This window comes from Lissotriton helveticus, chromosome 12 (genome assembly GCF_964261635.1).
Source record: "Lissotriton helveticus chromosome 12, aLisHel1.1, whole genome shotgun sequence".
Classification (NCBI taxonomy): Eukaryota; Metazoa; Chordata; class Amphibia; order Caudata; family Salamandridae; genus Lissotriton; species Lissotriton helveticus.
The window spans coordinates 575,180,026-575,196,289 of record NC_136073.1 but is presented as its reverse complement, the minus strand read 5'-3'; the positions used below and the strand labels follow the sequence as shown (position 1 = coordinate 575,196,289).

Below are 16,264 nucleotides of genomic sequence, written 5' to 3'. Positions count from 1 at the left end.
TACCATTTGCACTTTATATCCGCGAAACCGCAACCGTCACTGTTTTTTTATAATATCACCTTTCATTCTGTCTACTTAAAAAAAATAGCCTACATACCACAATGAAGAAAACCAACATCTATAACATATGCGTGCACATTCATTAATAGCACCATCTTGTGTTTAACCTTGCTTCAATTTCTGGAGAAAAAAACCGTTCCTCGCATTAAAATTGAGCGAACAAATGGAGAGAAATGCCAGGCATCGGTTCAGAAAATTTCATAAATTCCACCAAGCCTTGGTCTTCCACAGTGTGGTTGGTTGCACAATCTTTTATTAGAAATGTGGCCTTTGTCTTTTAGGTTAGGTAATGTCCCAGCTGATAAATACAAGACCATAAACACGGATGCAAGGTCTGCCAACATGCAATCAGCTACAACGTCTACCAGGCAGCCACTTAGCGGCTATCCAGGGGCTATCTGGTGTCTGCTGGGGAAACTTCAAGACAACACAATTGTGTGCTGGGCTCAGGGGGAGTTAATTGTCTGCTAAACGCCCTGCTTCCATTCAAGGTTTTGTTTACCGAACAAGAAAAACAAGGACTGGGCGAGAAGGGAGGGGGGAATGCCAGCAGGGAAGCTGATAGGAGGGGGAGCACGCGAGTGGTGAGCGCGCAAATGGTGATCACTTTTGCAGCCGCTTTGATGTTCTCAGTGGCCGCGCGGCTCACTGAGAACATCAAAGCGGCCACGAAAGTGATCAGCAGGCGGACAAATGGTGCGCGCGCCCTGCGCACATGCACTGTACCCGACCCGCACTTTGGGACCACTTTTGAAAGCCCCTGCTTTATATCTCGCCAAAGCATCGCTAACGCGATGACTTAGGCGAGACCTAAAGATGCTGGCAACTGCCTCTATTTAACTTTCTTCATAGAAAACGACCAGCAGAGGTCAGTAAAATACCAGAATCACTTTAGCATTCTCTAGATTCCAGTCCATAGAAATTGTCCTCCACGAGCACCCGTAGACAATAATATTTTTTTCAAATCTTGTATTTTCTGTGATATGACTCCTAAGGCCCTGATTTTATATGAAAAACAAGAGTTTTGGACTATACCATTTCCCACTGAAAAGGCAATATTTCTCTCCATGTGTTTCCATACCTGACATGTCACGCAGTTTGGTGCTTACTTTCCCTCCACCTTAAAGAACAGTAGATGTTTCAGCTCTCAGGCTAATGTGTTACATAGCTAAATACATATAATGTCCCAAAGGCGAGACCAATTGCATTGCAAATGCTTGTTTTAATTCCCTACAGCATGTTTGAATTCTCCCTCTAACTCCACGGGCCCAAGTTAGCTCAGTGCAGATTATCTCCCTTTTACACAGCTGGGAGATTTTAGAGTTTTCCCCACTCTCTATTCGTGTCTAAAATTTTATTATTTCTGTATAGGCTACGTATGTCCACTGGGTAGGTCCATTTAAACTCTAACAGCCTTTATCCTAGTGGAAGATGGAAGAAAAAGTAATCTTTAAGGCACCATCCTTCCTCCAAGTCCTAACTCTTTTTACCACCCAAGCCGACTACCTTGGCACCTAATTGAAATTGTGGTCTTGTCATGACCTGATAGGCCATCAGCACTGGGCGCAGCAAGGGGTCCCTATAACGGGTGTCACATTTCCTTAGTCTCCTTACTCTCGAAAACGCCTTTGCTTGTGTCAAGGCAAGATGATCCTTCCATTCTAGATAATGGGAGAACCACAATCCTAGGTATTTGTCCAATCTCTTTAATTTGACTTTATTACCCAACTCATGCTTTTCCTATGTTTCCCTATTTTGAGCACTTTGGTCTTTTCCATATTTATTTTTATTTTTTTCTTCTTGCAGCAGTCTGCAAATATATTTAATTTTCTTCGAGCCCAATTGCTGTCAAATCGAAAATCAATAAGTCCTCTGCCCATAGAAGGCAGCTAATATGTATGCCATTTATTTTTGGGCTAAAAGTATTTGGGTGACTTAGAACACTGGGGAGGTCGGCTAGGAACAGGGAAAACAGTGTTGGTGCCAATAAAAAAACTTGTCTCAGGCCGTTCCGTATGTTAATTCTTTTAGACAGGGACCCTCCACTATTCATTTCGACTTGGGCCTTATTTTCTATGTGGAGTTCCTGCAAGATCAAAAGCAAATCTTTTGGGTTCTCATATTCCTTTAGTGCTTCCCCTAGCAAGCGCTCGATCAACAGAATCAAATGCGGAGCTGAAGTCAACAAAACAACAATGCTCCGCACTGTGCTATGGATTTCTTAGCAATGGTCCACAGGCTAAAGCAATGATCAATTGTCAAGTGGTTCTCCTTAAAACCACCCAGTTCACGAGGGATAATAGAATTTGCATCTGCCTACCCTTTTAACATTCCCAAAAAGATCGTAGAGAAAGAAGACGTTGCTGCTTACACCCAACATATTTATTTGCTGGTAATTTCCTGGGAGGGCATATTCACCTTTTTTATATATAGGTTTAATCACTGCTCCCTTACAGCTATCCAGGAATCTTTCCGTTGAGAGTATTTCCTGGAAGAGGGTATAAAGCAGACTGGACAACCAAGCAGTATTTGTTTTTATTAGTACTGGAGGCAAATTATCAGAGCCAGCAGCCCTTGTAAGTTTTAGCATCTCAATTGTTTTCTTGATTGCATTTGTCTCTCCTTCTTGATCAGAAATCTAGTTGAGCGCTGAACAGTGGTGGCTTCATTATTATAGGCCTCCTCGAAGAATTCTACCCAAGCATCCTCTCCCACGGAGCCCAGTGATTGTCCCTAGGAATTTCCTATTCCACTCTCTACCAACCTCCAAAATGTCCTTATATTTTTCGTCTCTATGGTCTCCATCATAGTTCCCCAACATTTTGCATTTCCCGCTTTTTTTAGCAACCAATTCTTTAAATTATTTCTTTAAGCTAAGAAGATGTAGCCGTTCAATATTATTTCTTGAGTAACTCAGATGTCTTTCCAGCTTCCGGATGTTACTTTTTAAAGTCCTACGTTCTTTGTCTAATCAGCTATTCATTGCCTGTTTCGAGGACTTAAGTTTACTATTTGTAGTGTTGAAGGCCATGAATTCTATTTTAAAACATGCAACAACCTTTTTTATTATTTCCTCATACCAAACTAAAGGATCTTGTGGTACCTTCCCGGAGATTAAGCCTCTGTAATTTTGTTGGAGAATCTTCAATAAACTTAAATGCTTCTCAGAGAGTCTCGTTCTTAGACGCTTTGAACAGCCAACCTTTAAGGGTAGATCCCTCGTCTGCCTAGCTGCAATATCCAATTTGAGGGTTGCACTTAGGGGGTAATAATCGCTCCCCTCCAACTGAAGGACCTTACATTTCTCAATGAATTCAAAGGCAGATAGCTGTGCAAACACATAATCAATGGGATAGTTCTGATTATCAAACTGGAAAGTTTTCCTTGCGGGGGTATCTGCGGGGATTCAATTATGTAGACTCACCAAACCATTTAATTTGAGGCAGTCTAACAAGGCTATGTCTTTCCCTGAGCTGAGGCCTCGTTTGACAGCAAGCAAACATGTTGAATATTAAAAGCAGCTAGAGACAATCCTCATATTTTTCACCCACAATCTCAGAAAACAATTTATGATTAAAATCTCCCATCAAGGTGATCAGGTTGTGGGAGGACTGAATACCTATATTAATCACATCTTTCCTAAACAATTCAATATTTCCCTTATTGTCGGAAGTGCTTCTTGCATACATATATATTTAAAACAATAATACATTGCTTCCCCCTGGCTACGTTCACTAACTGTATACCACAAACTAGTATCCACTTACACCTTGTTTTGATTTGCCATACGTTTGAGGTGATTTTAGAGGATACCATTGTTAGCAGTCCCCCTGAGGACCGTCCTGAGCATTTTCTACTGCCCTTTAGATAGATCCCCAGAAAGTCATCTATCTGTGGCGGCTCTCTGCACAGCCATGTTTCCGGGAAACATAAAATTGACTGCTGCTTTGTAATTTCTCTGAACACCTTCAACCTCATTATGTTGTTAAACCCATGAGTATTCCAGGAGAACAGGCTGATGCTGAGCAGAGAAGCTCCCCTCTAGTCCACATTACTTAAGTTTGCCCATTCACACGCATCCTCCTACCAGTCCAAACAATCATACATATTTGGTTTGAAGGGGATGACCCTGTGTCTATACCCTTTCTCTTGGGGCAGTATAACTTGAGGTCTAACTTCACTACGTTCCTTGATCCGTCTACGGCTAAACAAACCTCCTTTGAGACCCATTTTACTTGGTTTGCCTCTAGACCTCCATGTCACGTCACAAATCTCGGACTTTGGGAAGTGGGCAGTTCTGGAGCTACATCCTTAGGATAAGGATATCAGGAACCAAACGTTGTTTCCGCTTTGGGGCCAAACCTAACCTCAGGGGTATATGCCTTCCTGCGCCCCTTTGGTTTCTGCCATCTTTTACTCTCCTTACTGGGCTCCACCATGTGGTCCCACTGTCTCCTTTTATTCACCCTTTGCCCCTTCTGTAAACTACCAACGGGCCCCTTGCGCTGGACCGGGGTAGGTGGGCATTCTTCTCTTTGCTTACATATATTTTTCATACCACTGGCCCATTGCGGGGTGGTTGGTCTACCTTTGGCCTGGGTACCATGTCTACAATCTACTTTACTATTTTCTGAGCCTCCAGCTGCAGGTTTGGACTGTAACCGAACACTATGGGTTTTCTTTTTCCCACCTCAGACCATCCTCCTCAGCTCACCTCTTTTTCCCCGTTTGTTTAACCTATGGGTTCCCAAGACAGAGGAGTAGCTATAGGAGCTATAGCCGTTTCCATAGGAACAATGGTTACCCCTCCTTTTTATTACCATCAGGCATTTAGATATGTACACAGAGGGTTGCCTCTCATCACGTTGGGTCGTGACCATAGATCTAACAGTTTCTTCTTCCTTGCACCCCCCCCCCCCCCCCCCCCCAAGACCTGCTGGGTCATCCCTTTCCTCAACAGGCCTCACCAATTTGGGCATACAACCATTTATCTGTTTCAGCTCAGAAGCGATAGACTGCAAATTGGCCTTATGTGATTTCAATATATATCGGTATTCAAAACCACTGCCTCAAAAATGCCCTGCAGAGTTTTTTGCATTATATACTCCTAGACCCAGGGGCCTGCAACACCTATGAGGCTGCAAGTCTCTGGCTGCGTGCAATTCAAACTGCAAAGGTTGTCCACGCACGGCTAGCCTAGTGCCAGTGCCTACCTAGGTGCTGCAGAGATAAACAGATGACCACGCAGCTTTCTTTTTTGACAGTAATTTCATTTTAGCTCTGGAGTTAGATAAGACCTTTTGATTATATTATAATTATCTATAAGATATATTTACTAATATGGGCTTTCTGCCAGCTTGCCACATCCATTGGTCTATTGTTGAATCATTCACATTTCTCTTTCACCCAGAGCAGCACACAGCATGGGGCAATGGGCAGCCTTCTTCAGTCAGTAAATTTGACTGTGGGAGAAGGCATTCAATCAATCAATCATGGTATTTGTAAAGCGTGCTACTCACCCGTGAGGGTCTCAAGGCGCTGAGAGGGGGGGGGGTTCGCTACTGCTCGAAGAGCCAGGTCTTGAGGAGTCTTCTGACTCTGAGTCTTCTGTACTTTGAAAGGAGCACATCGGTACAAAAAGTAGTTTCCTTCAGTGCCAGGGACTACTATGACAGTACAAATTTTTTGAGGCTAAAATGTATCTCTGCTCTTAGCCATTTTTTAAAATATCAATAAGAATCAGGCAGTTTCCACACAATGAAGTTTTACAAACATCATTACAACACAATACAAGCAATGACAAAGCTTAAGGGCTGCCAGTCATTGGCAGATCTATTGGCTTTGCCAATGCTTGTTGCTCTTACAAGAAGTCAAGGCCTCCTCTTTTGGCTTCCCATAAAGGTCACAAGCAGATCAAAGGTTCCAGGCACAAGTAGATGCATATACACTACGTAGCACTATTTTACAAGTTCTTTCTTCTTCCCGTATTATCTGACTGTGAAAAAAGGTACTACTCAGAGTAAGGATAGCAAGCAAGCCCATCAATCAGGTGCCAGCACTGCAGACGGCTATGAATACCGAGATTGCCAAGTCTTTCATTTCACCTTATGTCTCCTTCTGCCATCATCTTATACTTCCCTCTCTCTTTATCTCACGTTTGCTGGATCATTTTCATTCCTATTTTCTCACTTTGTCATTTTATTTGCACCTTTTACTCCCACCGTCTTTCTTTCGTCGTCTGCTTTTATCTCTCCTGCTCTAGATCGAAGACTGCGGAGGAAAAATTATTTCCCTTCCCCCAAGAATGAATTTAGGTGTCCACCACCTGAAACTACGACACTGGCTTCTTCCAAACATTGGTCCATATGATGAGAAGGCATATAAAGGAACTGTGGAACGTGGGCAGACCTTAGAATACTGGCTCTCAAGAGGCATGTTGGCATACGGAGAGGTGGACTAACATGAAGAAGAATCCGTGGAAGTACATCAAGTCGAAGACACAAGCGTTATAAGTTTCTAATTTCAGCACTCGTGTTGTGCATAGTCTTGGCATAATGGAAGAGTATAACCAAAGGTGGTGATGGACGGAGCGTTGACAATACAAGCACTCACCCCCAGTCAACTGATCTGGGTTTAATCCATCACCGTTTTTAGCCCACTCTGCCACCCCAGTTCAGACATGGCCATATGCAAATCAGTCTGACCCTGTGCCTCATGGGAACAGTCCAGCCCGAACTGCCAAGCCATGCCTTCCCTGGACCGGAAACAAGCTTCCGAGGACCGGTTTCTGCCATTGCAGCCGTCTTCAGCCCGGCTGGCTTGAATCCAGTGGCAAAGTGAGCAAGGGATTCACGTCTGAGCATACCCTGCCAACTTATGGCGAACAAAGCAAAACCAAAGGTGGTGATGGACGGAGCGTTGACAATACAAGCACTCACCCCCAGTCAACTGATCTGGGTTTAATCCATCACCGTTCTTAAGCCCACTCTGCCACCCCAGTTCAGACATGGCCATATGCAAATCAGTCAGACCCTGTGCCTCATGGGAACAGTACAGCCCGAACTGCCAAGCCATGCCTTCCCTGGACCGGAAACAAGCTATAATGGAAGAGTATGCATAAGCATCCATTGTAATATCAGACCCGAATTGGGCCTGAGCGATGTCACTGCACCTTGAGTTAGGAGAAGTGTTGCTTGTTTATCTGCCACACCTCACACAGATGATCAAACTCACACAGGCCTGATTTACAGTTCAGTGGTAATGGGAGATCTTCTAGCATATTGAGGAAATCGCAAATCTGGAGGCGAAGTCACAGAATGAATATCCACCAACATACAGTGTCAATGGTGAAGGATACGCACCGCCGCAATCCACCACAGATTTATAATTTTCCTCCAGGAAATGCAGAATTCTCGGTTAGCATCAAATTTGAAATCAGACCCACAATGTAGAACATGCCAAAAGTGCAATCCCCAACAGCATCCAAATTTAATTTCCAGATATCCGGTTCGATTTGCCAGGTTGTTTCTGTAAGCAGTTGGGTTATTCCTGTCTTGGGTATGAATTACTTTTGAATTTACAGGAAAAACCATGCTTCCCATCCCCAAATAAAACCAAAGTGCTCACTATGGGCGCGGTTCAAAATGAATTTGCTATAGAGTTTTTTTTCACCAAGATGGTCTTATTCCTGGTTGTGCATTAGACGTGTATGACATTATTAAGTCTGTAGTAAGAAAACGCTTTGTGAATCCAACTCATTGTGACTTGGGCCCTGACGCAGAGTGATAGTAACAAAGAATCCTCCACTTCCTGGAGCCAATGTTTGAGTTCGGAGAGCCCAACAGCTGACTTTCAATCACAAAATGATAGTACGGTTTCAGAAATGTGGCCAATGGACACTTTGGGATTCAGCATTTCCCACCAGACATAAGCTGATTTTCCATTAAAACCAAACGCTAAATTAGTGCGCAAGCCTTTTGCTTCTCTGCTATGGTGCAAAAGAGAATACGACTGTGAGCTTTGAAAGTGACAAACAACACTAAAACTCAACAAATAAGGCACATCGGAATTTGCTGGTTTTTATGAATTGCCCTGAGCATGTAAACCACGATCTCAAACATTGCTTTGGGTTTAATAAATACAGTTAAGCATGGAGAATGATGAAAAACAGACCACAAACTGAAAGATTTCCAAGTTTATGTGTTTGCTCGGGTAAACCAGAGGCCAGTCAACATACGGTAAATGGGAGGTTAGGAATGCTATACTTACGGTTCAGTCCAACATCATGGTATGTCAGGATGGCCGGCCGATTTCCTTTCGGGGATCCACGAATGACCACGTGTAGCATCCCATAGGGAGTCTCCACATCGTGCTCCTAATAGAGAACAAGAGCAAAAGAAGGAGGCTATTTAGAGGCATTATTTATTGTATTACTCCATTTGTTAGAGATTTAGCCTTTTGTGTGGCAGTGCCCAAGAAAAAGCCCTGTCCTTTACCAAAAATGGAGGTCTCCTTCTCCTACATAGAGTTCTCCATTCACTGACCAAATGGCACACTAATCTGTCACAATTTATTTTATTAAATCCATAGATTACATAAGTTATTTATTTCAACAGGAGCCCGTCACCCTTAAGAGTCTCCTTCAACCTGATTTCACCAGTCCACCGGTCATGTGCCCCTCAGATATAGTCATTCTCACAAAGAGGGCGAAAGTCTTCATGTCCAAGATTATATCAATAATAGGCCCGTATAGTACTTTACCACAAAATGTCTGTCAGTGTTTCAACCCCCTGCCCCCACCACACCCATGAAAGTAAAGATCCAAAGCACACTCAATAAAATTAAAATAGACAAAACCTGACTTAAAAATTACTGTAAATCCAAAGCTACTGTACCTTACTATATATAGTCCACCATGCCAACATCAAAATGAAGCTTCGGACATTTCCTAGTGCTGGACAACCTCATCTGCACAGTAACAGCTCCCTCAAAGCCATCACTTACAGCGATGAGCCTCTACCCTGCCCAGCAGCTCTGACTCCACTTATTGATCTTGCCAGTAACTCCCTCTCACAAGGCAATTTAAAGTCTAAACTTGCTACTCTTTCCTCCTAAAAATAGCAATCCATATCCAGCTGGGTTAAGCTAAGCACATACTGCCTTATCACTGACCACCTATTACTAGACTTAATAAACAGGAAAACCTGTCCCCACTAACATCCATGTCCACAGAGGCTACAATACCTAGTTGTAAACTCATCAATGTGGTGCAGCACCACACTTGAGCATCGAAACAGCAAATCTATAAGAAAGCAACATAGATCTCCTGAACTTGGTCAATGAGAACACCTGTCTCTTCACCCAATAGGACCATTCTTTCACATTAAACACATTAGGGCATAAGACGTCACTCTTCACACTAATACCGTACATGTGCATGACATGGGAAAGTCCTGGAGCGGGTCTGACCCTTCCTCTCCTGCGTACAAAATTGAGTTGGGACAGAATCTTTAAATTCTCCATCATAGCCGGCTAGTCTCTCTTGCTTATGGAACAAAGATGTTTCTAATCCCCATGTGCTGATAACTTCCAGCTCCAAATTACAGTGTTGAATGTGAAGGGCATTTACTCGCTAAACGCCTGTCTCAACTACACAGGCTAGGTAGCAGTCTTGTTGAAACAGAACCGCAATATTCAGCTCTCACTTGATAAAAAGGCACTAAGTGGCTTCTGCATCCCACCCCACCACTGCCTGAACAATATCACTAGGCTTCAAAGTTCACTCCTAACATACACTCAGGACACAGAGCTAGAAAGTTACAAACTGCCCGATAACAAACAATTCCACTTCAAAAAAGCAAATCTAACCAACCAGACATCATCTAAGTGACGAAACTAGCAGTACTGATCCTCTTACCTCAATGGTGCTCTATAGCCTTGAAGAATCCTTCGCTACCCCCCCTTTTGAAATACAACACCATCTCGCAGCGATCATGCCTTGAAAAGAGACACCTAAAATGCAGTTTTCTATTTGCAAAGACATTCTTCATAAACCAGGCACTTTGCTCCCAACCTAAAACAAGCCTGTTCGAATTTTAAGAAGTCCTTAACTTTCACGTCAAGAGACTTTTTACCTCCAGCGGGTCGTTGATATTTTGACCCTAATTACAAGCTGGGGTTAATTCTGATCCTTGTACATACTGGACTTTACACAGGTATCAGAATATTCTGAGTTGCATTAGAAACCCACTGTTTTCCTGACAGGTTTTGACAAGTCCAACATGGAGACATTTATTGGGGTGGAAAAAGGCCTAGAAAAAATGCCAAATAGCAATGTGCTCTATAGAATATCAATCGTATGGGTTGTACCTCATTACCAAGGAAAAAACTGCCCATTAAATACATCACCTGGTGTCATATGGTTCATACTTTCTCAGTAAAACTGTGCTTTTGTTGGACAACATCCACATCAAAAATGTGCAAGACTGATTCTATGCACACCATCAGGATATGTTGACCTTAGCCCTGCTAGCTCACAATGCACCATCTGTATCCGTAACCTGGCAAGGTTACAGGTGGAATGTGTAACCTCAGAACATGACACCCCTGATTTTCCCAAGAAAATCGTGGAAACAGATCTAGAACCCTTTAGTTCAGTAACTCATGCATACCCAAAGAGATACACAAGAAATACAGATGGCGTTTCAATATTTATTGAAGCATTTTGATTCTAGTGTAAAATACGTGCACTGCAATAATCAATAGAACGAAGCAGAATAGCATGATCAGCATTACAAGAATGGTGAAGAAGATAAACACTTCAACCATCGTGCTGCTATAGAAAATATATGCTTGCATATAATTACTATTATATTTTGTGCTCCTACCTAGCTCTACCTATCCTGATGGGCCTAAGGTGGGCGAATCTGCCAGAATCCCTGTAGGGTGACCTAACTCCCCTCATTACCTATGTCTAAGTGTCATCAGGGAGCCCGTCGTAGCGGAGGGCTGGCCATCATTTCTCACAGGAGGTAAACAGGAATCAGCTGAGCTGGAATTTCCGCATGGGGCAACTTCAGCAGTGCCAGCGAATTGCTCCTTTGCCTCAACAAAGGAGTGATGTTGTTTATATAATAAGCTGCACTCATGCAATCATGCTGGAGCCCCAGTCAAGCCGCTATTGTTGATTCTTCCATTATAGCTCAGTTGCAGAGTGCATAATAAGAAACAACAGCATTTTGCATAGTGAACTCAGCCTGTGTACAGAATGTTCAAGGCACTTGATTATATGTCTATGAAGAAGTGTAAACCTCTTGGGGAGAGGAGTTGGCCTAACGGCTAGGGCGGTCGACCTCAAATCTGGGGAACTGGGTTTGAGTCTCAGCAATGACGCTGAACATCCTGTGATTCTGGGCAAATCACTTAATCTACCCGTGCCTAACCCAAAAAAATGAATGTGTCCTCATGTAGCGCAACAGGTGCGATGTAAAGTGCTCTGATACCCAATACCTTTGGGTCAAGTTTGCGCTATATAAAACTCTGTAAAATAACAAATAAATAAATGTAAGCAAAGCCATTTCAGAGAATATTATCCTGCACATGTACACAAGCAAATGTCTGTCGAATGCTGTTGAAGAAAAGAAGGCAACTTTAAAAAGTGAGCATGTAAAATGGTGATGTACCTACTCGGGCCTAAATAAACCACATGAAACTGGGGTAGTGGTTTTAATCAAATGTGGTGAACACCTCACCCTATCCCGTCACCTCATATCCAGGCCCTTCAAGTTATACTTTTTGCTTATTCTCTGTGTAGTCATTTGTTCACCCATTCTAGTATGGTGAATGCCTCTGGTATATTGTTCAGTACCCTGATATCTTTCAAAAGGAGTGATAGGGCTGGCATTCATCATTTAGGAGTGCCTGCACCACACCACATCACGTCATGTGATTGTGATGCCTTCGGACTTAAGCTGCTTCCTACTGATGAGAGTCAAATAACTGATATCCGTCTTAAGTTGCTTTTGTATCCAGTCAAAGGGGACTTTTCAACTGGACTGTTCTTACTGGAGCAGACCCAAGGGTAACTTAAACATGGTTGTTTTCTGTTTGAGGTGGCATGGACATAAAAATGATGGCTTGAAATACAACTCTGACTAGTTTCCAGTGGCTGAGATGAATTCAAGAATTCCACTCCTCACTTTTTCTATTTTCCTCAGTGTAATGCCATAAGTGTAATGGATATGCCCAGACATGTGTCTTGTGCTCACTGTGCCACAGAACTTGAGCTGCCATCTACTGTTGAGGCCCAAAGAGGCCTAATCTCTTCAGTGGGTGTTTGTATTCCCATTCAGAGGGGATCTGGCCTGACAGTTTGTGCTAGACTGCTCTTAATGGAACAAGAACACAGCTGGTTTATATATGGCTGTTCAATGTCCAAGGTTGCTTGGTGGGCAAAAATCGATGGATTGGAATGAGACCGTGAGTAATTACCAGTTGCTTAGATTAATCCAAGCATTCTACCCATCACTTTTTGTTTTCACATTATGTATGTGAGCTGAGAGGGAGGATTCACACGAATGGATGAAAGAACCTGAGAGAATGAACGATGCTACCATCAGCTGACCTGGACAGAGGTGGCAGCACACAGGGGCACCCCGCATAAAGTGTGATTGAATTGTCAGGGATTTCAAAGTGAGATTCCCTGGAGTGTGTAAGGCTGTGGTTCCCAAACTGTGCGCCACGGCGCCCCGGTGCGCCGTAATGAGGTGCCAGAGGCGCCCCGCACACTAGGGTGACCAACCGTCCGTAAATTCCACGGGCCTTTTATCTGTCATTCTGGCCATCACAGGGAGCAGCGCTGCTCCCCTGTGAGAGGCCTCACCCCTGCTGCTGGAGGCTCCTCGCACCCTTCCTCGAGCACAAGAGCAGCCCCTTACTGAATGACAATGGGGCAGTCTGGGGGTGTGACACCATGTGGCAGCCTCCTCCTGCCTCAGTATACAGAAGGGCATTCTGTACGATAAAAAGTAAAACGCCCATGCTGCAACGTTAGAATACACTTCATTCAAAGAAGCCTGTCAAATAAGTTTAAAAGAACAGGTTATCGTTCTCTCACTGTCCTGTCATTTTAGAACCAAAGTATTTTCAATATTGTATTCAACAAAGCCATGGTTGCTCCTTTTTTTTTTAAGGAACTAGCAACCACTGACAAAGCCAATAGTCCTGGCTTGTTGATACTAGCTGTATTATATATCTGGATGCAATGACCGAGACAACATAATACCAGTGAGGCGGAACACTATGCTAAGCGCAGATTTTTAGCCTAGGTGTTTTAAGCTGCGCTCTTAATTACGTCAAACACCCCCTTTGAAGAGACCCCCCAGTTTTTTTACACCGCTTAAAGCCCTGGAAACAACACCATGTTACAGTAACCTCACATCCTGGCACTGTGCATCATGCATGACTTCTACGTTTTCAGTCTGCCTATGTGCAGGGGCATGGTGAACTCTCCACCAGCCCACCCCTTGCTGTAGTTCATTCTTGATGGGACTCTTCTGCCTGCAACTCTGCAAACAAAGGCTCAGCTCATAATGTGAAAAGGTGGGTGAGTAAATAAGTGAAGGAATGTCTGAATGGCTGGATGGATTACTGAAAGGATGCATGCATGAATGAAAGGGGGAATGGATAGATAATGAAAGGAGGGATGGATGAGTGAATGAATGGAAGTATGGATGAGAGAAAAGGTAAATAGATGGATGTATGGGTGGAAGGGTAGATGGATGGGTAAAAGTGTGAATGGGTGTGTGAAAGGATGGATGGATGAGTGAAAGGACAGCTGATGGGCGAGTGAATTGGTGGATGGGTGTGTGAAAGGATGGATGGGTGGATGAATGAAAGGGTAGATGATGGGCAAGTGAATGGGTGGATGGATGAATTGATAAGTGAAATGGTGAATGGATGGATGAGTGAAAGGGTGGATGTAAGGATTGATGAGTTAGTGAAAGGGGGTAGATGGACAAAAGGATGGATAGATGAGTGAAGTGAAAGGGTGGATGGATGAGAGAACGGATGGCTGGATGAGTGAACGGATGGTTGGATGAGTGAAAGAATGGATGAGTAATAGGATCAATGGATGGATTCATGAATGGATGAGTGAATGGGTGGGTAGATGGATGGATAAGTGAAAGGGGGATGGAGAGAGAAAGGGAGGATGAATGACTGAAAGGGTGAATGGGTGGAAGGATAAATGACTGGGTGAATGGATGAGTAAGTGAATGGGTGGATGGATGAGTAAGTGAATGGATGGCTGGGTGGAAGAGTGGATGCATGGTGATTGTACAGATGGATGGGGTGAAAGGGTGGGTAGCTGAATAATGGATGGATGAGTGAAAGGGTGGATGGAGGGATGGATGAGTGAAATGATGGACAGAAGGATATATGGTGGATAGGTGTGCAAATGGTTGAATATGTTTGGATATAGATGGGCACACAGATGGAAGGACAGACCTTTTTAGTGTAAAAATAAGGCTGGGGATACTGATTACGACAGACCAAACTCAATGTTCCATTTTCTCAGAGCGGGTCTCAGTACCAAAAGGTACTGAAAGCAGCAGCTGGCATAAATTAGGGTTTGGGACCAGGCACTCTGTTGGGGAAAAAAATGATGGATTGGGATGCAGCCAAAGTGATTGCCAGTGGATGAGATTAATAATTCAAGCATTCCAACCAATATAATACCTTCATTGCGTCCCAAATACTTTAAGGAAGATAACAGGAGGTACACACCACCCACCGGTAAAAAAATGGTGGGGAGCCACGGCCAACTGCCGATTAGGTCAGGGGAGCCACAGGTCAAAAAAGTTTGGGAACCACTGGTGTAAGGTAAAAAAAAAGCACTGATCAACCCTAGGAGAGAGGGCTGAGATGGGCCCTTGGCTCAGAAACAGTAACAACCAGTCGAATGCTATGGTGAATTATGTACGAAAATAATATGAATGTAATGAATTTCATTCGATAGTTATCGTTACGTTTTTTTCTCATTCTGAAAACAAGACTGCATTTTTGTCGGGTATCACCATGTATAAGGGTGGCAGAACACGGCTATAATTTTCTATTCCGGTTTGGCCTGGAGTCCCCCGGGATTTTCATTGATTTCGACAGGACATTAAAATAAAATAAAAGTACTATCCTCTTGAAAAACAACCGGCAATTTGCAAAACCTTCCCACTGAAAGAACAAATTCTCGGAACTGCTGTGACAGTAATGGTGGGCGACGCAGGCAGGCAGCGATGCCTCGATTTGTCTTTTTTTCTACTGAGCAGTAATTGCCGTGGAAGTGAAGGAGAGGCGGGGCGCTAACACAACCTCCAGAGGGAGGACTGACTGTATTTATGCAGGATTGTTTCCTACAGGATTGCGTGGCTCATTGAGATTCAGAGACTGAAACGGTTATCAAAAGTGATCATGTGATCACAGCGAACCCTTTTTGACTTGTGCTTAATATGATGTGTGGGAGTCGCAATGTGCCAAGCATTATGTCCTATACAAATTGTTACTTTACAAGGATGTCCGGAGCCCCATGCAAAATGGCATTTTGCCGTTTTGGTGCTCTCCTGCTAGCCATATTCGTGTTCTGAAAAACTCTCGTGGATGCACCTGGTCAGGGGACTTCATAAAACATTGCCCCTACTTCTGGGTGAAAGGAACTTTAATGGAGGGGTCGGCGCCAGTCATGAAGTCCATGATTCTGGACTCATTGACGGATATTGAGTTCCTACTGGCTGGCATTCCAAAATGTGGACTTGTTCGATGCCACTGGCCATGCAAACAAGTATGGTCTTGATAGAGGAATCTGGCAGTGCCAGAAGGGCTGGTCTCATACGTCAGTGTGTGGGCCTGTTTTTGGTTGGCTGTTTCTGGACCGGTTTTATGGTCTGTTCGGCTGGTTGTTACTGTTGATTTCTCTGATATGACCACAAACTGCTTGAAGCATGCATACATTCATGCAATCTCTAGAACTTTGGAAAACACTCTTACAGTGTGTGTCTATACCAGTTAAAAACTGCTCTGATCTGCTAATAGGGGTCACTTTTATATTGGAGCCCGGCTCTACCTTCTGTCCAGGTCTGAGCCAGTGGTTGGGTTCTTTTTAAGGCAGATGCTTAACATCCATGCTTGGATAATGGAGAGACAGTACTTGAGAGAG

At 43.6% G+C, this 16,264-nt stretch overlaps 1 protein-coding gene across 6 annotated transcripts in view; it reads right to left on the bottom strand.

Moving 5' to 3' along the window:
- NDRG4 (NDRG family member 4) overlaps positions 1-16,264 on the bottom strand; it is an 898,768-nt gene that overhangs the window by 170,856 nt on the left and 711,648 nt on the right. For all 6 annotated transcript variants that reach the window (XM_078670548.1, XM_078670547.1, XM_078670545.1 and 3 more), the window contains one exon: positions 8,329-8,434. In XM_078670548.1, coding sequence (XP_078526674.1) covers positions 8,329-8,434 — 106 coding nt within the window. The remainder of the gene's footprint in view (positions 1-8,328; positions 8,435-16,264) is intronic.